The sequence below is a fragment of the Rana temporaria genome, chromosome 4 (assembly GCF_905171775.1).
Source record: "Rana temporaria chromosome 4, aRanTem1.1, whole genome shotgun sequence".
Lineage (NCBI taxonomy): Eukaryota > Metazoa > Chordata > Amphibia > Anura > Ranidae > Rana > Rana temporaria.
In genome coordinates, this window is record NC_053492.1 from 243,991,172 (window position 1) to 244,003,311 (window position 12,140).

At 42.8% G+C, this 12,140-nt stretch overlaps 1 protein-coding gene across 1 annotated transcript in view; it reads right to left on the reverse strand.

Moving 5' to 3' along the window:
- MDN1 (midasin AAA ATPase 1) overlaps positions 1-12,140 on the reverse strand; it is a 354,267-nt gene that overhangs the window by 46,351 nt on the left and 295,776 nt on the right. The window contains 6 exon segments of the mRNA XM_040347762.1: positions 3,728-3,889; positions 4,886-5,058; positions 7,405-7,551; positions 8,665-8,891; positions 9,017-9,418; positions 9,752-9,867. Of these exon segments, the coding sequence (XP_040203696.1) occupies positions 3,728-3,889; positions 4,886-5,058; positions 7,405-7,551; positions 8,665-8,891; positions 9,017-9,418; positions 9,752-9,867 (1,227 nt within the window).

The following is a 12,140-nucleotide window of genomic DNA, read 5'->3' on the forward strand; positions in this document are numbered from 1 at the left end:
TGGCGATATCTGAATGAAGCCTGCAGCTGCAGGCATCATTCAGATATCACCGCTCAAAGTGGAGGACGTCCCATGACGTCCTACGGATCTGAAGTGGTTAATAGCGCACAAAATAAATACCGCAGAGGTGATCAAATACCACCAAAAGAAAGCTCTATTTGTGGGGAAAAAAGGGCGTAAATTTTGTTTGGGAGCCACGCCGCACGACCGCGCAATTGTCATTCAAAGTGCAACAGTGCTGAAAACTAAAAATTGGTCTGGGCAGGAAGGGGGTAAAAGTGCCCGAGTGAAAGTAAGTAAACAAGTGGTTAAAAATCTTGAAAATGCCCTCCCAGCAATTTTTAGGAGGGGGTGTGGAGTAATAGTAATGTGCAATATCATTAACCCTGTCTGTACTGTGTTTGCAGTTAATTTTTAGTTGTAAACTAGAGCTGAGCTCGGTTTGTCCTAACAAAGGGTTAAATATTTAGAAACTGCCCTCGTGCATCGGTGTGTTATAGCTTAACGCCAGCTTTTGTTACACTTTACAAACTTCAACTGGATCAAGCTGGCCCAAACAAATTTTGTTCATCAATAACCTGCGAGTCTGAAGGATGTGCTGTATAAACTGTATGTAGCTGAGGCTATATACAGCTTTGCGTTAAGGGTGTGAGCCGAGACCATCCCGTCTAATACATAAAACGCAATAGCGTATCTGAGCGGCGGTCAGCCATTCACAGAAATACATGTACTCTAGCAGTGAATACAAAGCTTCCCCTGGTTGGCCGAGTCAGAGGCGCTGGCTGATGTCGTTGACGACCTCTGACTCAACCAATTTGAAGAAGCTTTGTATTCATCGCTAGAATATATCGCTTTCTATGAAGAAAGACTCTATTGTGTTTTGGGTATGAGACAGGAAAGTCTCGGCTCGCACCATGAACACAGTGTGCTGTACGCAGCCTCAGCTACATAGCGTTTATACTGCACACCCAGGCTTCACAGGTTAGCAAGGGACATAATTTGTTTGGCCCAAACGAACTATGTAAAAAAAGTGTTCGAAAAGCTGGAATTGAGCTTTAATGAGAGATAGCTAGAGTCTGTTTGGGACAGTCACTGACACTTTCCAGAGATGCTTAGAATCTACCATGACACCCAGTTAGAAACATCTACCCATGTGAACAAGGCCTTTGGGTCTTGTTTAGACTTGCAGTTGGGTGGTGGCAAAAATGCATGGTTGAGCTGTGTTTTTGCCACCTGCAAAAAGCTCCATGCCCCTAAAGAGGATCTTGTGTCTCCCCCCGAAAAATTATGTCAGCAGCTATAAACACTGTAGCTGCTGACTTTTCATACAAAAGGACACTTACCTGTCCAGGGATCCAGTGATGTCGGCACCTGAGCCGATTCTTCAATCTACTTTGGGTGCAGGTGCCAGCATCTTCACAGACGGTTTCCTACTGCTCATGAGCGAGTCGCAATGCGCTTTGTGAATAGTCTATGTGCCTCAGAAGGAGGCGAGGGTGAAGGAGGAGGGGCCAAACAGTTTAGTAGATTGCCACAGCGATCTTATCCGGAAGTGGGAGCAGGTACCTGTCAAAACTAAGTAGCCACAAACCCCCCCCAAAAATGCCAAATGCAGCAGTGGAGAGGGTGCAAACAAGAAGAGCTTTTGGGTGGAGCTGCAATAGGCAGTGGACAGGCTGATGCTGCGATGCATTGCACCCACAGCAAACTTGAACCAACTTGTAGCGATGTCATCCGCCGAACACTACACATTCATGTCAAGGAGGAGTGCCGAAAACTCCCCCTGCAACCTTGAGCAATGCATGCGGTTGCGGTGCATTTGTTGGTAAAATGAGGTTAAAGCTGGCAGTGAGGAGGCGTCGCATTGCTTCATCACCACCTATCAGTAGCCTCTGAATCTCAATTTGAATGTGGATCGGGCTTCAGAGGCAAGGGAGATTTAGACACATGTCTGAACCTACCCTTACCATTTATTTTTACAACTTTTGTACAGGTACGCTTTTATATTGAATACTTTTTACATTATACACTTCACTGTATATGAATGGATAAGGAGTCTGAATAGACTCCTATTGAAACATAGTTTCATTTAAAAACTGACCCATATTAAACAGTTTACTATACAATGGAACGTGGTTAACGAGCAGGATTCAAGCCAAAGTGGTGTGCAGTACCGCGTTTGGCCCGAGGTCGGGGGGTGTCGGAGCCGAGCTGTTCAGAAATACTCTGTTCCCAAGCCTTTCCGAGGTCAGCCGAGCTGTCTTTGGTCCTTTCCGTGAGTTTCTGAGGCTCTCCGGCGCCCCCCACCTCTGGCCACATGCGGTATTGCATGCCATTGAAGTCAATGCGGAACAAATTATTTTCGTTTCCATTGACTGCAATGGGGAAACTCGCTTTGATATGAGAGTACTTTTGCGATTACGAGCATTCTCCTGGAACGGATTATAATCGTAATCCGAGGTTCCACTGTGATTATGCTCGTAACCCGAGGTTCCACTGTTTGTCATTGATGAAAAAAAAAACAGGAGCGATCTGTATTTATCGCTGACTGCATTCTTTCGGGAAAGGAAGGGGGCTGGTAAAACAGATGTTTAGCAGCCCCTACTGCCCACCCCCCAGCTCTCCATGCTGACAGCGATCTGTCAGCGGCTGCAACCGGAGGAATAGCTAGCGCCGGACATCATGGAGATGAAGGAGCACTAAAAGGGGGGCGGGTTTGAGCAGCACTGAGGGGGGTAGCTTTAAAGAAAAGCAATCGCTCTGTGGAAAAGCTGGCAGAAGGGGGAGGTGGGAGAGCCACTTATGAGTTTTTTTGCTGGCAATTCGTTGGGGAAATGGCTGGCGTTAGAGCTTCGATCACCACAGCACCATGGTTGATATGGTGTTAGGATAATGGAAGTGCATCATCTCTATTATTACATTGCAATATAGAATGAAATGGTTCCACTCACCATAATGCAATACCTGCCACCAGATGCAGCTTGTCACCTGCCACCAGATGTGGTTTGTCACTTGCCACATTGCTGCCACCAGATGTGGATTGTCACTTGCCACTAGATGCGGTTTGTCACAAGCAGCAAATGGCAGCTCTGCAATGTATCGACTTTTGTGGGGGTGAATGCTTATGCACACTCGAGATTAAAGGTTTTTGTATCATCAGCTTTGTTTCATCAGTGCTTGTAGAGGATACAGCGCTAAGCAGGGCAAAAACTTCACAACAGGATATAGCAACTTTACAGTAATACATGGACTTTACAGGAGTATATTGATCACAATATACAGGGATACTGGAAGTGGAGGAGACATGAATAAACGAGAGCGCATGTGCAATGAGTGCGCGCACACACACACACAGATTCAACCAGATGGACTTTGTTCAACCTTACCAACCAGGAAACTATGAATAGAGATAGTAATGGCAGTGTTGGCAATTTGACTGTGGTTTAGTTTAAGTTCCAGTCCAGGCTAAACTATTCATTTATCCATCATTCCCCTGAAGACAAGGTGATGAGTGACAGCAATTCACTTTTGCAAGCTCCTTCTCTCATCCCACACTTTATTTGGCATGAGATTACCTAATTTGTTCTACTACCAAATATGTGTAAGGTGTCAAAGTAACACATGGTTTTGATACCTGCATATATCAACTCAAGAGCTATAACTTTACAAACATTAACCTAACATACCTTTTATATGCATACACAAACTCAGACATAATTACACCTACCTTTTGGGCAAGCGCTGAGAATATCTGGGTCAAAACTGAAAGCAGTTTTCCTGTTTCCCTATGTGTTGCCAAGGACACATTAAGGTAAAACAGGAGCAGGTCAGAATAGGTAGACACCATTGGCAAGAGACGGACAAGCAAGCCACAGCATTGGTTGAAAAACTGAAAAATAAAGGTGATTTGTAATGGTTATGTGGCCAAGAACAAAATAGAGCTAGTGTTGCATAATTAACATGTACAACACTGCAGATATCAAAAACTGAAGCAGCAAGCACAAAGTAAGCTAAATTGTAAATCTGTAAGCAGGTCAATGCAACAAATAGCAGTTCTTCATACTTCAGACAATGGCATACTAGCACATTATGTCATTGTCTTGCAGGTTTGTTTTTTTGTTTCTTCCAGCAGTTTTCGAACGCTTTACGACTGCTTCAACAGGAGTCACAGGAGCCAACAACCCATGAAACTTTAGCATGGGGGAAACCTGCACACTAATCCCCCTTTGACAATTACTAGGTCCAAGCACAATGCAACTACAGACTTTTGGAAAGCTGATATTTGGGAATCTTGGCCCAGTAAAAAAAAAGCATGGGCATGCAGAATTCATAGAATATCTGTTCATTATTTTTAACAAAGTTTTGGGATCAGCAAAGATTTGTTTGCTTTGCTCTCAACTAGTATACAGGAGAACATTAAACGGAAGTTTGCCAGACTGCACAAAATGCCTGTGGTTATTGGTTGCATTGATAGTTGCCATTATGTTTAAAAGCTAAAGCTGAACTTCAAGAATCTGCAAATTTTAGAATATAAATGATGGCTGGCCAGAATGTGTAGTTTATGCATGTAAAGCCTTTAGTTTCATTCAGTCTTGTTTTTTGAATGGACGAAGTGAAGCACAAGCAACGTACTATCCCTTCAATGTACCAGAGCCAGAACCAACTTTCACTGCTGCAAGTTTGGCAATTACATAAGTGATGGGATGAAAGAAACAAGAATTTTACACAGTGTAACAGAATCCCCACGCAAATGGGACACCCATCACTAGAGGTGTTTTATGCTGACAAAGCAAATATAAAAAAATAAATAAAAATTGGTTCCTGAAGTTCAACTTTAAGACTGTATATATGCAATTACTACTGGACAAAAAGTGTGCTTGCTAACCAAGTGCTTGTCCTTGATGCAGTCTTCACCATAGGTTTTAAGTCTCTCAAGAAGCTCAGTGACTGTAAAGATTACAGCCTGTACATCCAAAGCTTTTAAATCACGATAGAGATCTTCAGTCAGGAGTCTTGTAATGAGAACTTCCTGCAGGCTGTCCACTGTGTTCTCTTCAGCTGCAACAACAAAAAATGGCAACAGACAAAATCACGTATTGCAAAATCCTGATTTAAGTGGGGATGAATTTTGGAAAGACAAACATGGTCATTTAAAGTACAGTCTTTCAGTGGATTTCACGTATGAAAGTAATGCAGTTACATTTTAAAGGGAGGCGTTAATGTCAATCGCCTGGCTGTCATACCAATGATTCAAGATTTTCTGACCAAGAAAGTACAGAAATAAACATTTACCAAGTGTTTCAGGAGCTATAGAGATAAGCATTTATTGCAAGATAGTTCCCAGGTGTTTCGGAAACAATTAGGAACAAAACAAAAAAGGTTCTCGCTATCACAATGAATTTCAAATATGACAGTATAATATGAGAACACAACACAATTTTAATGTTCAGGAAAACCAAATGGCAATATTTTGAACCAATGTATCCAACTTCAATTTAGTTGGCCTAGCGCTGAAGTGGTCTACCCATACAACATACAGTGGATTTAAAAAAAATTTACACACCCTTGTTAAAATGTCAAGTTTCTGTGATGTACATAAATGAGACACAGATAGATTCATTCAAGAACTTTTTCCATCTTTAATGCAACCTATAAACTGTACACACGGCCGCCATCAGGGGAGTACAGGCAGTACTCCTGTAAGGGGCCCCAGCGTTCCAAGGGGCCTGGCTGGCTGGGCCCGCTCCCCCTTCAGCAGCACATGGAAACTCATCTGCAGGCCGCACGGCGCCCACTATAGATGAGAGAGAAGCTCCACTGCCTATCCCTAGCACCGCCCCAGCTCGCTCGCTCACTCTGCCTGCTATAGAGAAGGGAGCTTATGCCACCCATGGGAATCCCAGCACCCTCAGCCGCTGTGCTGCACAGTTTTTCTGAATCCACTGGCTGCTCTTTGTGACGCTCGCCTCGGCCGCTCCAGTCATTGGCTGCCAGCCTGCTTGTGTGGAGTAGATTTGGCCAGCACGGCGCCGGCCCCGCCCACTCAAGTGGCCAAGTCAGAGTCAGTCAGTGATATGCTGCCACCTGTCACAATGCTGCCCTGGGCCGAGGGGACCATCATCACAGACAAGGAAACACTGAGGTATACACAGTGAAGAACCACAGGTAACAGCAAGACTCAGGAAGAGCATTGTTCTATATAATATATTGGGGCAGCTGAATCAAGCTATAATTGCAATTTTCTGGAAAGGTGTGTGTGTACCGTTTAAGAGATAATTTGTCTTATCACTTTGTATTAAATTGAAAACATGGGCTTCCCTAAGGTTACTCAGGTGGCTGCGTACCATGCCCATATAGCCTAGAGAAAGTACATTGCAATACATCTGTTGTGGCCATATTTTAACCTTCATGAAAACAGCTATACAGTATTAAGATCAAAATATGGCCACAACTGACGTATTGCAATGTAAAAAGATGTACATTTTCTAGCCGATTTTATTTAAGTGGGCATGATACACCTAGCCGGAGTACCTTCCAATACAAAGTGAAGATGAATTCTCTCGTATTTAACACAAATATCATTCCAGTAGAAAAAAAATTATGATATTGTGGCAAAGGGGCAAAGCATGGGTGACCTAAAATTATGCCCCCTCCCACCCATGCCGCCACCTTTCACTTGTCAGAAGTGGATATGTAGCAGACTGCACACGCTTAGTAGATACTTATACAAATTAAATCTCCTTTTTATCTGGACACTATCACATGGCACATTAAATTGCAGTTCTCTTTTTAAATCACAGCCCTAGATGACCATTGAACTTCTACATTTAGAGGTGGCCAACCATTTGTTTGCCATTACACACATAGAGAATCTATATGCTATAAAGTGGCACCAATAAAACTCTCATGGTAAACAGTGTCATCTACCCATTCTACTAATCCTTGTGTGCCTAAACCAAATTTCAATCCATGTATGAGCAGGCTGGTTATACAGAAGTTGGAAAATCTCTGTAAGATCAGCACTGATCAGTGTATTCAGACAGTGGGAAATTTTCCTGGCTGTCAGAATACAAAGGCTCAGTGGGATTGATTCCCCATCCACCTCAAAATGTGTGGATGCGAGAATGTGGTCATCTTTTTTCATTTAACCCACTGGCTGAACCAAAAAAAAAAAAAAAAGACTATTACATATGTGGACTGCCTTAGAGGGAGGACCCTCAATGGACTGTGCTTGCGCTCAACAATAAAGTTGATTTTACCCTTCGAAAGTGGTGTCCAGGTCCAGGGACTTTCTGAATCATTCCACATATATTGTGGTCACAAAGGACATAATGGAGTGGTCTTCAATGCATTTCCTGTAAACAATTTTTACAATATAAGAATTTTGTACAGAGAACATCTTACCTCCTTCCTCTTTTTTTATGATTTCTTCCATTTTCTTCCCAGTGGTTTTCTCCTCAAGTGTCTGAATTGCATATAGAATTTTTTTGATGGTGGCTTCCACTTGGTCTGAAAAATCTTGGACGTATTTTTCATCAGACTCTTGGTTCCCTTTTGAGAAGCAAAAATCCAATTTCAGACAGAAATCACAATAGTATTTTTTTCTTGAAGTCACAGAAGTGACTCAGAAAGTCAGTCATACTACTGCCTAAAGAGGAACAGGACAATGGCAAACAAAACTAAGTCAGCTCAGGGTATAACCCTCAATTTTGTAGCAAAGCAGTACTAAAAAGCATAATAATTACCATAGGGAGGTCCCTCAACTGACTCCAAGAAAATAATTTTATGGCTAGTACAAAACATCCCATTTTCGCTCTAATGCATTGAGGGACAAAGGAATTCTAGAAACGTTGGGACCTCCAAATCCATCCAATTGAGAGGTGAGCAAAAAAGCAAACAGTCGCTAACAGGCCAAATATTAACAGAAAAACTGCAACTGCCTGTAGTGCAAAAAAAAATATTACACCTGAAGCTGGTATCAGATGAGGCAGAATGTTCACTTGGTAAAACTTAAAGAATGTAAGCAGCTTTACAAATCTGGGAAACAGCTGCCCATTGATGAAAAGTCCTCAGCGATCTAATAGAGTAGGCCGCAACAGAAAATGGGGAAAACAGGTCTTTGAAATCATAAGCCCAAATGATGGCCCGTCTGAGTCACCAAGAAGCAGTGATTGATTTTAATGGAAATAGGCTCTTTTTTTTAGCTTGAAAGCTCCAGAAAACGCCTCAGTATGAAAGGGGCTTACAGTAGAAGGCACACAAGATCATGCCCTTGTAGTAGAAGTCTTATAAAACACACATATTGCAGTACTATTTGCTTGAGTGTGTAGATTTTCACCTCCAATCCTAGCTACTTGATATGAAGAGGTGCACACTGGCTTTAGTACCTATGGTAAACAATAAGTAGGTCTTTGTAACAGTAGGCTAAAGCTGGATATGTGACAGACTATTGAAGCACAGACCACAGGGATACATTTCTAAATGGTGTGTGTTCTATGTGACAACCGATTAGTGTTGTGAAGAAAAGTAAAAAACTGTTAAAAAGTGCACCTAAATTTTCCTGTCTCAGTCTTCATGTATTGTTTTTATCATTTACAGTTCCCCATTTCTTGTCTAAAATTGGCTGTACTTTTGCACATCACTCCATTTAAAAGGTCATCTTACTCTTTGCTCGTCCAATCGCCTGTAGACGGGATTTCCACAAGGAGAATTCCCTTCCTGCGACACGGATCTCTTCTCTGAGGTAGTGAATGCTCTTCAGAAAGATCATGTGCTGTGCAGCCTCCTTCACTTCTGTCTCTGGCAGAACAAACAGCAACTCTACATCCCTCAAGTCTACAGCGACCTCCTGCATAGTGTCCACTGCTGCTGAACAAGCTTCAAAGTTTGTCCTGATATAAAAAGGAAAAACATGAAAGGGCAACTTTTCATTATGAATTCTCAATTCCACTAAATTAAATTTCATTCGGTCAGATCAAAAATCAAATTATTAAAGGCCTTTGGAAGACCTGCTCACCAAGAATAAAAGGCAGCCCCACCAGGCTGTGGTCGTAGCTTATCCACAGCTTCCTTAGAGTTCTTTACTTCTTTTAACATTTTTGTCACTGAGGCATTCAGCTGCTGCCAGTCATTGTCTGATTTGCGCATGGTGCACAGCTTTGGCAGCCAGTCAGCAGTAGCAGGAGATGGCATGTTCAAATCTGTTGTCTTGGATATACCATCTTCACTTTCACTAGTTTTTACAGGACAGCACTCTAGAAACAATGAGAGCTCTTTCAGTACAACACTGCACTGTGTAATCAGGTGCTGCAGTCGGTCAAGCCATTGTTGCATCCCGTCCTGAGGTGGGAAAGCAATCTTGTAGTCATTCGATGTATCCAAGCATGAATGGATCTCCTGAATGCTGCTCAACAATTTTCTGGAACATGAAAGAAAACAAAGTGAATGGAGTGGAGTGAAAACCTCAAAAGCTACTTAAGCCAACCATACTCTGAGAAACCTGAGCTGTCAGGTACTTAGACGATTTAACATTCAGCTAAATTTGAACAGCCTTTGGAAATTTCCTATTACTAAATGATTTACATGGCAAGAGTGCACTGGGTTCTTTATCAGTTACGTCAAGAGAAAAACATAAAATGTAATAGAAACCTTCCTGATGGAAATTCAGCATGATTGCACAAAGCGTTTATAACAAGTATAAGTCTAGTCGCATATATGCTTAACTTTGAGAATTAAGAGGCCTGAAAGGTACCTAAAAATAATCCACTGTTCAGTAACAGCTGTGAGGGAGCTTCTTTGCTTCACAAGGACCTTTAGCAGGTGACCAGAAAAACCCTTGCATCGCTCTATGTTCCCCAGTCCAAGTTCCTGAGCAGGTGAAAAATAAAATAAAAAATGCAGCCAGTTAAAGTGATTGTAAAGAATTTTTTTTCCTTAAAAAAAATAAAAACAATAATAACAAACATGTTATACTTGCCTCCTATGTCCAATTGGTTTGTACAGGGCAGCTCGGATCCTCTTCTCGGGTCCCTCTGCTATTCCTGACTCCCTCCCTCGTGTCGAGTCCCCCCACAGCAAGCAGCTTGCTATGGGGGCAGCAGAGCTGCAGCTCCGTGTCTGACACGGAGCTGCCATTCGGCTCATCCCCCTTTACCCAGATTGGCCAACTGACTGATCGACAGCCAGGGGAACCAATTGCGCAGATGCTGTGTCTCTACCTATTGGGAGAGTCTAGAACAGCCGAGAAATTTGTGGCCATCGCTATACAGAGATGGGGCTCTGGGGCAGCTGCTACACACAGGCTTATCTTAAAGCTGGGGCTCACCCTAAAAAAAAATTCTAACATTACATTGAGCTGACTTCTGACACTGATCTTTTTTTTTTTTTTTCGTACATACCGTTTTATCGTTATTTTCCCACCTGCTTCCGGGTAGTGAATCCCGTGAGAGTGGGCGTTCCTATTCACAGGCTAAGTGATTGACGTATGACCAAAAGCTTCCCACCGGCGCATCACGAGTTGCCGAAAGAAGCTGAACGTCTGTGCGCAGGCGCCGTATAGAGCCGACATCGCAGTCCGGCTTCTTTCGGCAACTCGTGACGCGCCGTATGCGCCGGAGTGAAGCTTTTGGTCATACGTCAATCACTTACCCTGTGAATAGGAACACCCAGTCCCGCGGGATTCACTACCCGGAAGCCGGGGGGTAAAATAGCTATAAAACGGTATGTACGAAAAAAAAAAAAAAAAAAAAAAAAGATCAGTGTACTGTCAGTGTCCGCTCAATGTAATGTTCGATTTTTTTTTTTTAGGGTAAACCCCCGCTTTAAGCTTAAAAAAAAAAATTTCTGTCTTTAAAACTCTTAATTTCACAGGTAAAGAAAACCTCAGACATGAAATATGAACAGAGCATAGCCCTCTATAGTTTGTACTTGTCTCAATCTTGAACACCAAGTGTCAATTCTGTCTGCTACTTCATTCCTCTATTAGCATTAATCACTGCTCACATTTTCCTGACAAGAGAAAAAGGTGGCAAGGGGAGGGAGCTCCAGCACACAGTCTGTGATTGACAGTCTCAGCTCTGCTCCTGTGTGCTTTGTGAAGGGCGTGTCTCCCTTCCCTCCAATCAGCTCTCAAAACAATCTTCACTGAGCTCTGCAGTGCCCAATTTCAAATATGGCTGGGTTCACTGTGGAAACAGACCATTTTATGCTAAATTCTGCGTTCATATGATGAAAAAGTTCAACATTATCAGAAGGCAGAAAGAAAGCTTGGCCAATCATTATATAAGGCCCACTTTTCTGATCCAAAATGGTAAGGATTTTCTACAGAAAGTCCTCTTTTTAGAGCATTTTTAAATTTGGGGAGGTGTGCAGTGCTAGACGTGTCTATTCAGAAACTAGTACGCACTACCGCGATCAGTGAATGCACAGTAGCCAGCATATGGCGAGAGATGAGCAGCTTCCTTAACCACTTCTGGCCCTTGGAATGTACCCGTCACGGTCAGGGGTCAGGCTTGGAGACCACTAGCAATAGCAGTAGAGAGGCTCCCACCAACCAGTTGTATATGTGAACAAGCAAGGTGATGCTGATTGTTTACTTAAAAATGCATGATATACATCCCTGATGTTTATTAAGGCCATAAAATCGCATCAAAAAATGGCAGCCAATGACCTACCTGGCATTTTTGAACCAAAACTTTTAAACTTGTAGGAACAAGTTAAGAGTCTTGAGATCCAGAATGGGCTGGATTCCTTACAGTTTGGAGACTTTGAAAAGGTTTGAGCAGAAACATTGAAAGCATTATCCTAGCGCAACAGGGGTAGTGGACCCTAGGAGAAAAGCTGACGTACAGCAGCAAGCGGATCCACCTGCCATTACAGGGAAGGAGACAAACTGTAAGGTATGAAACAGTGTGAAACTCCAACATGTGGCCCTTGTAACACTAACACTCTAGACTCATTTACAATTTTTTTTGGGACCAGAAAGTCGACAGACATTCCCTCTGCCACACATACACACTTTGAGAAGTGGGGGTGCCCCATGAGCTTTTACTGGATTGGAAAGCCATGCCTTCTAATGAAAGAATGCCTCTGCCTAATGCTGGGCATCGGAGGACAGAGGGACCAAAGGAACCATTTTTAAC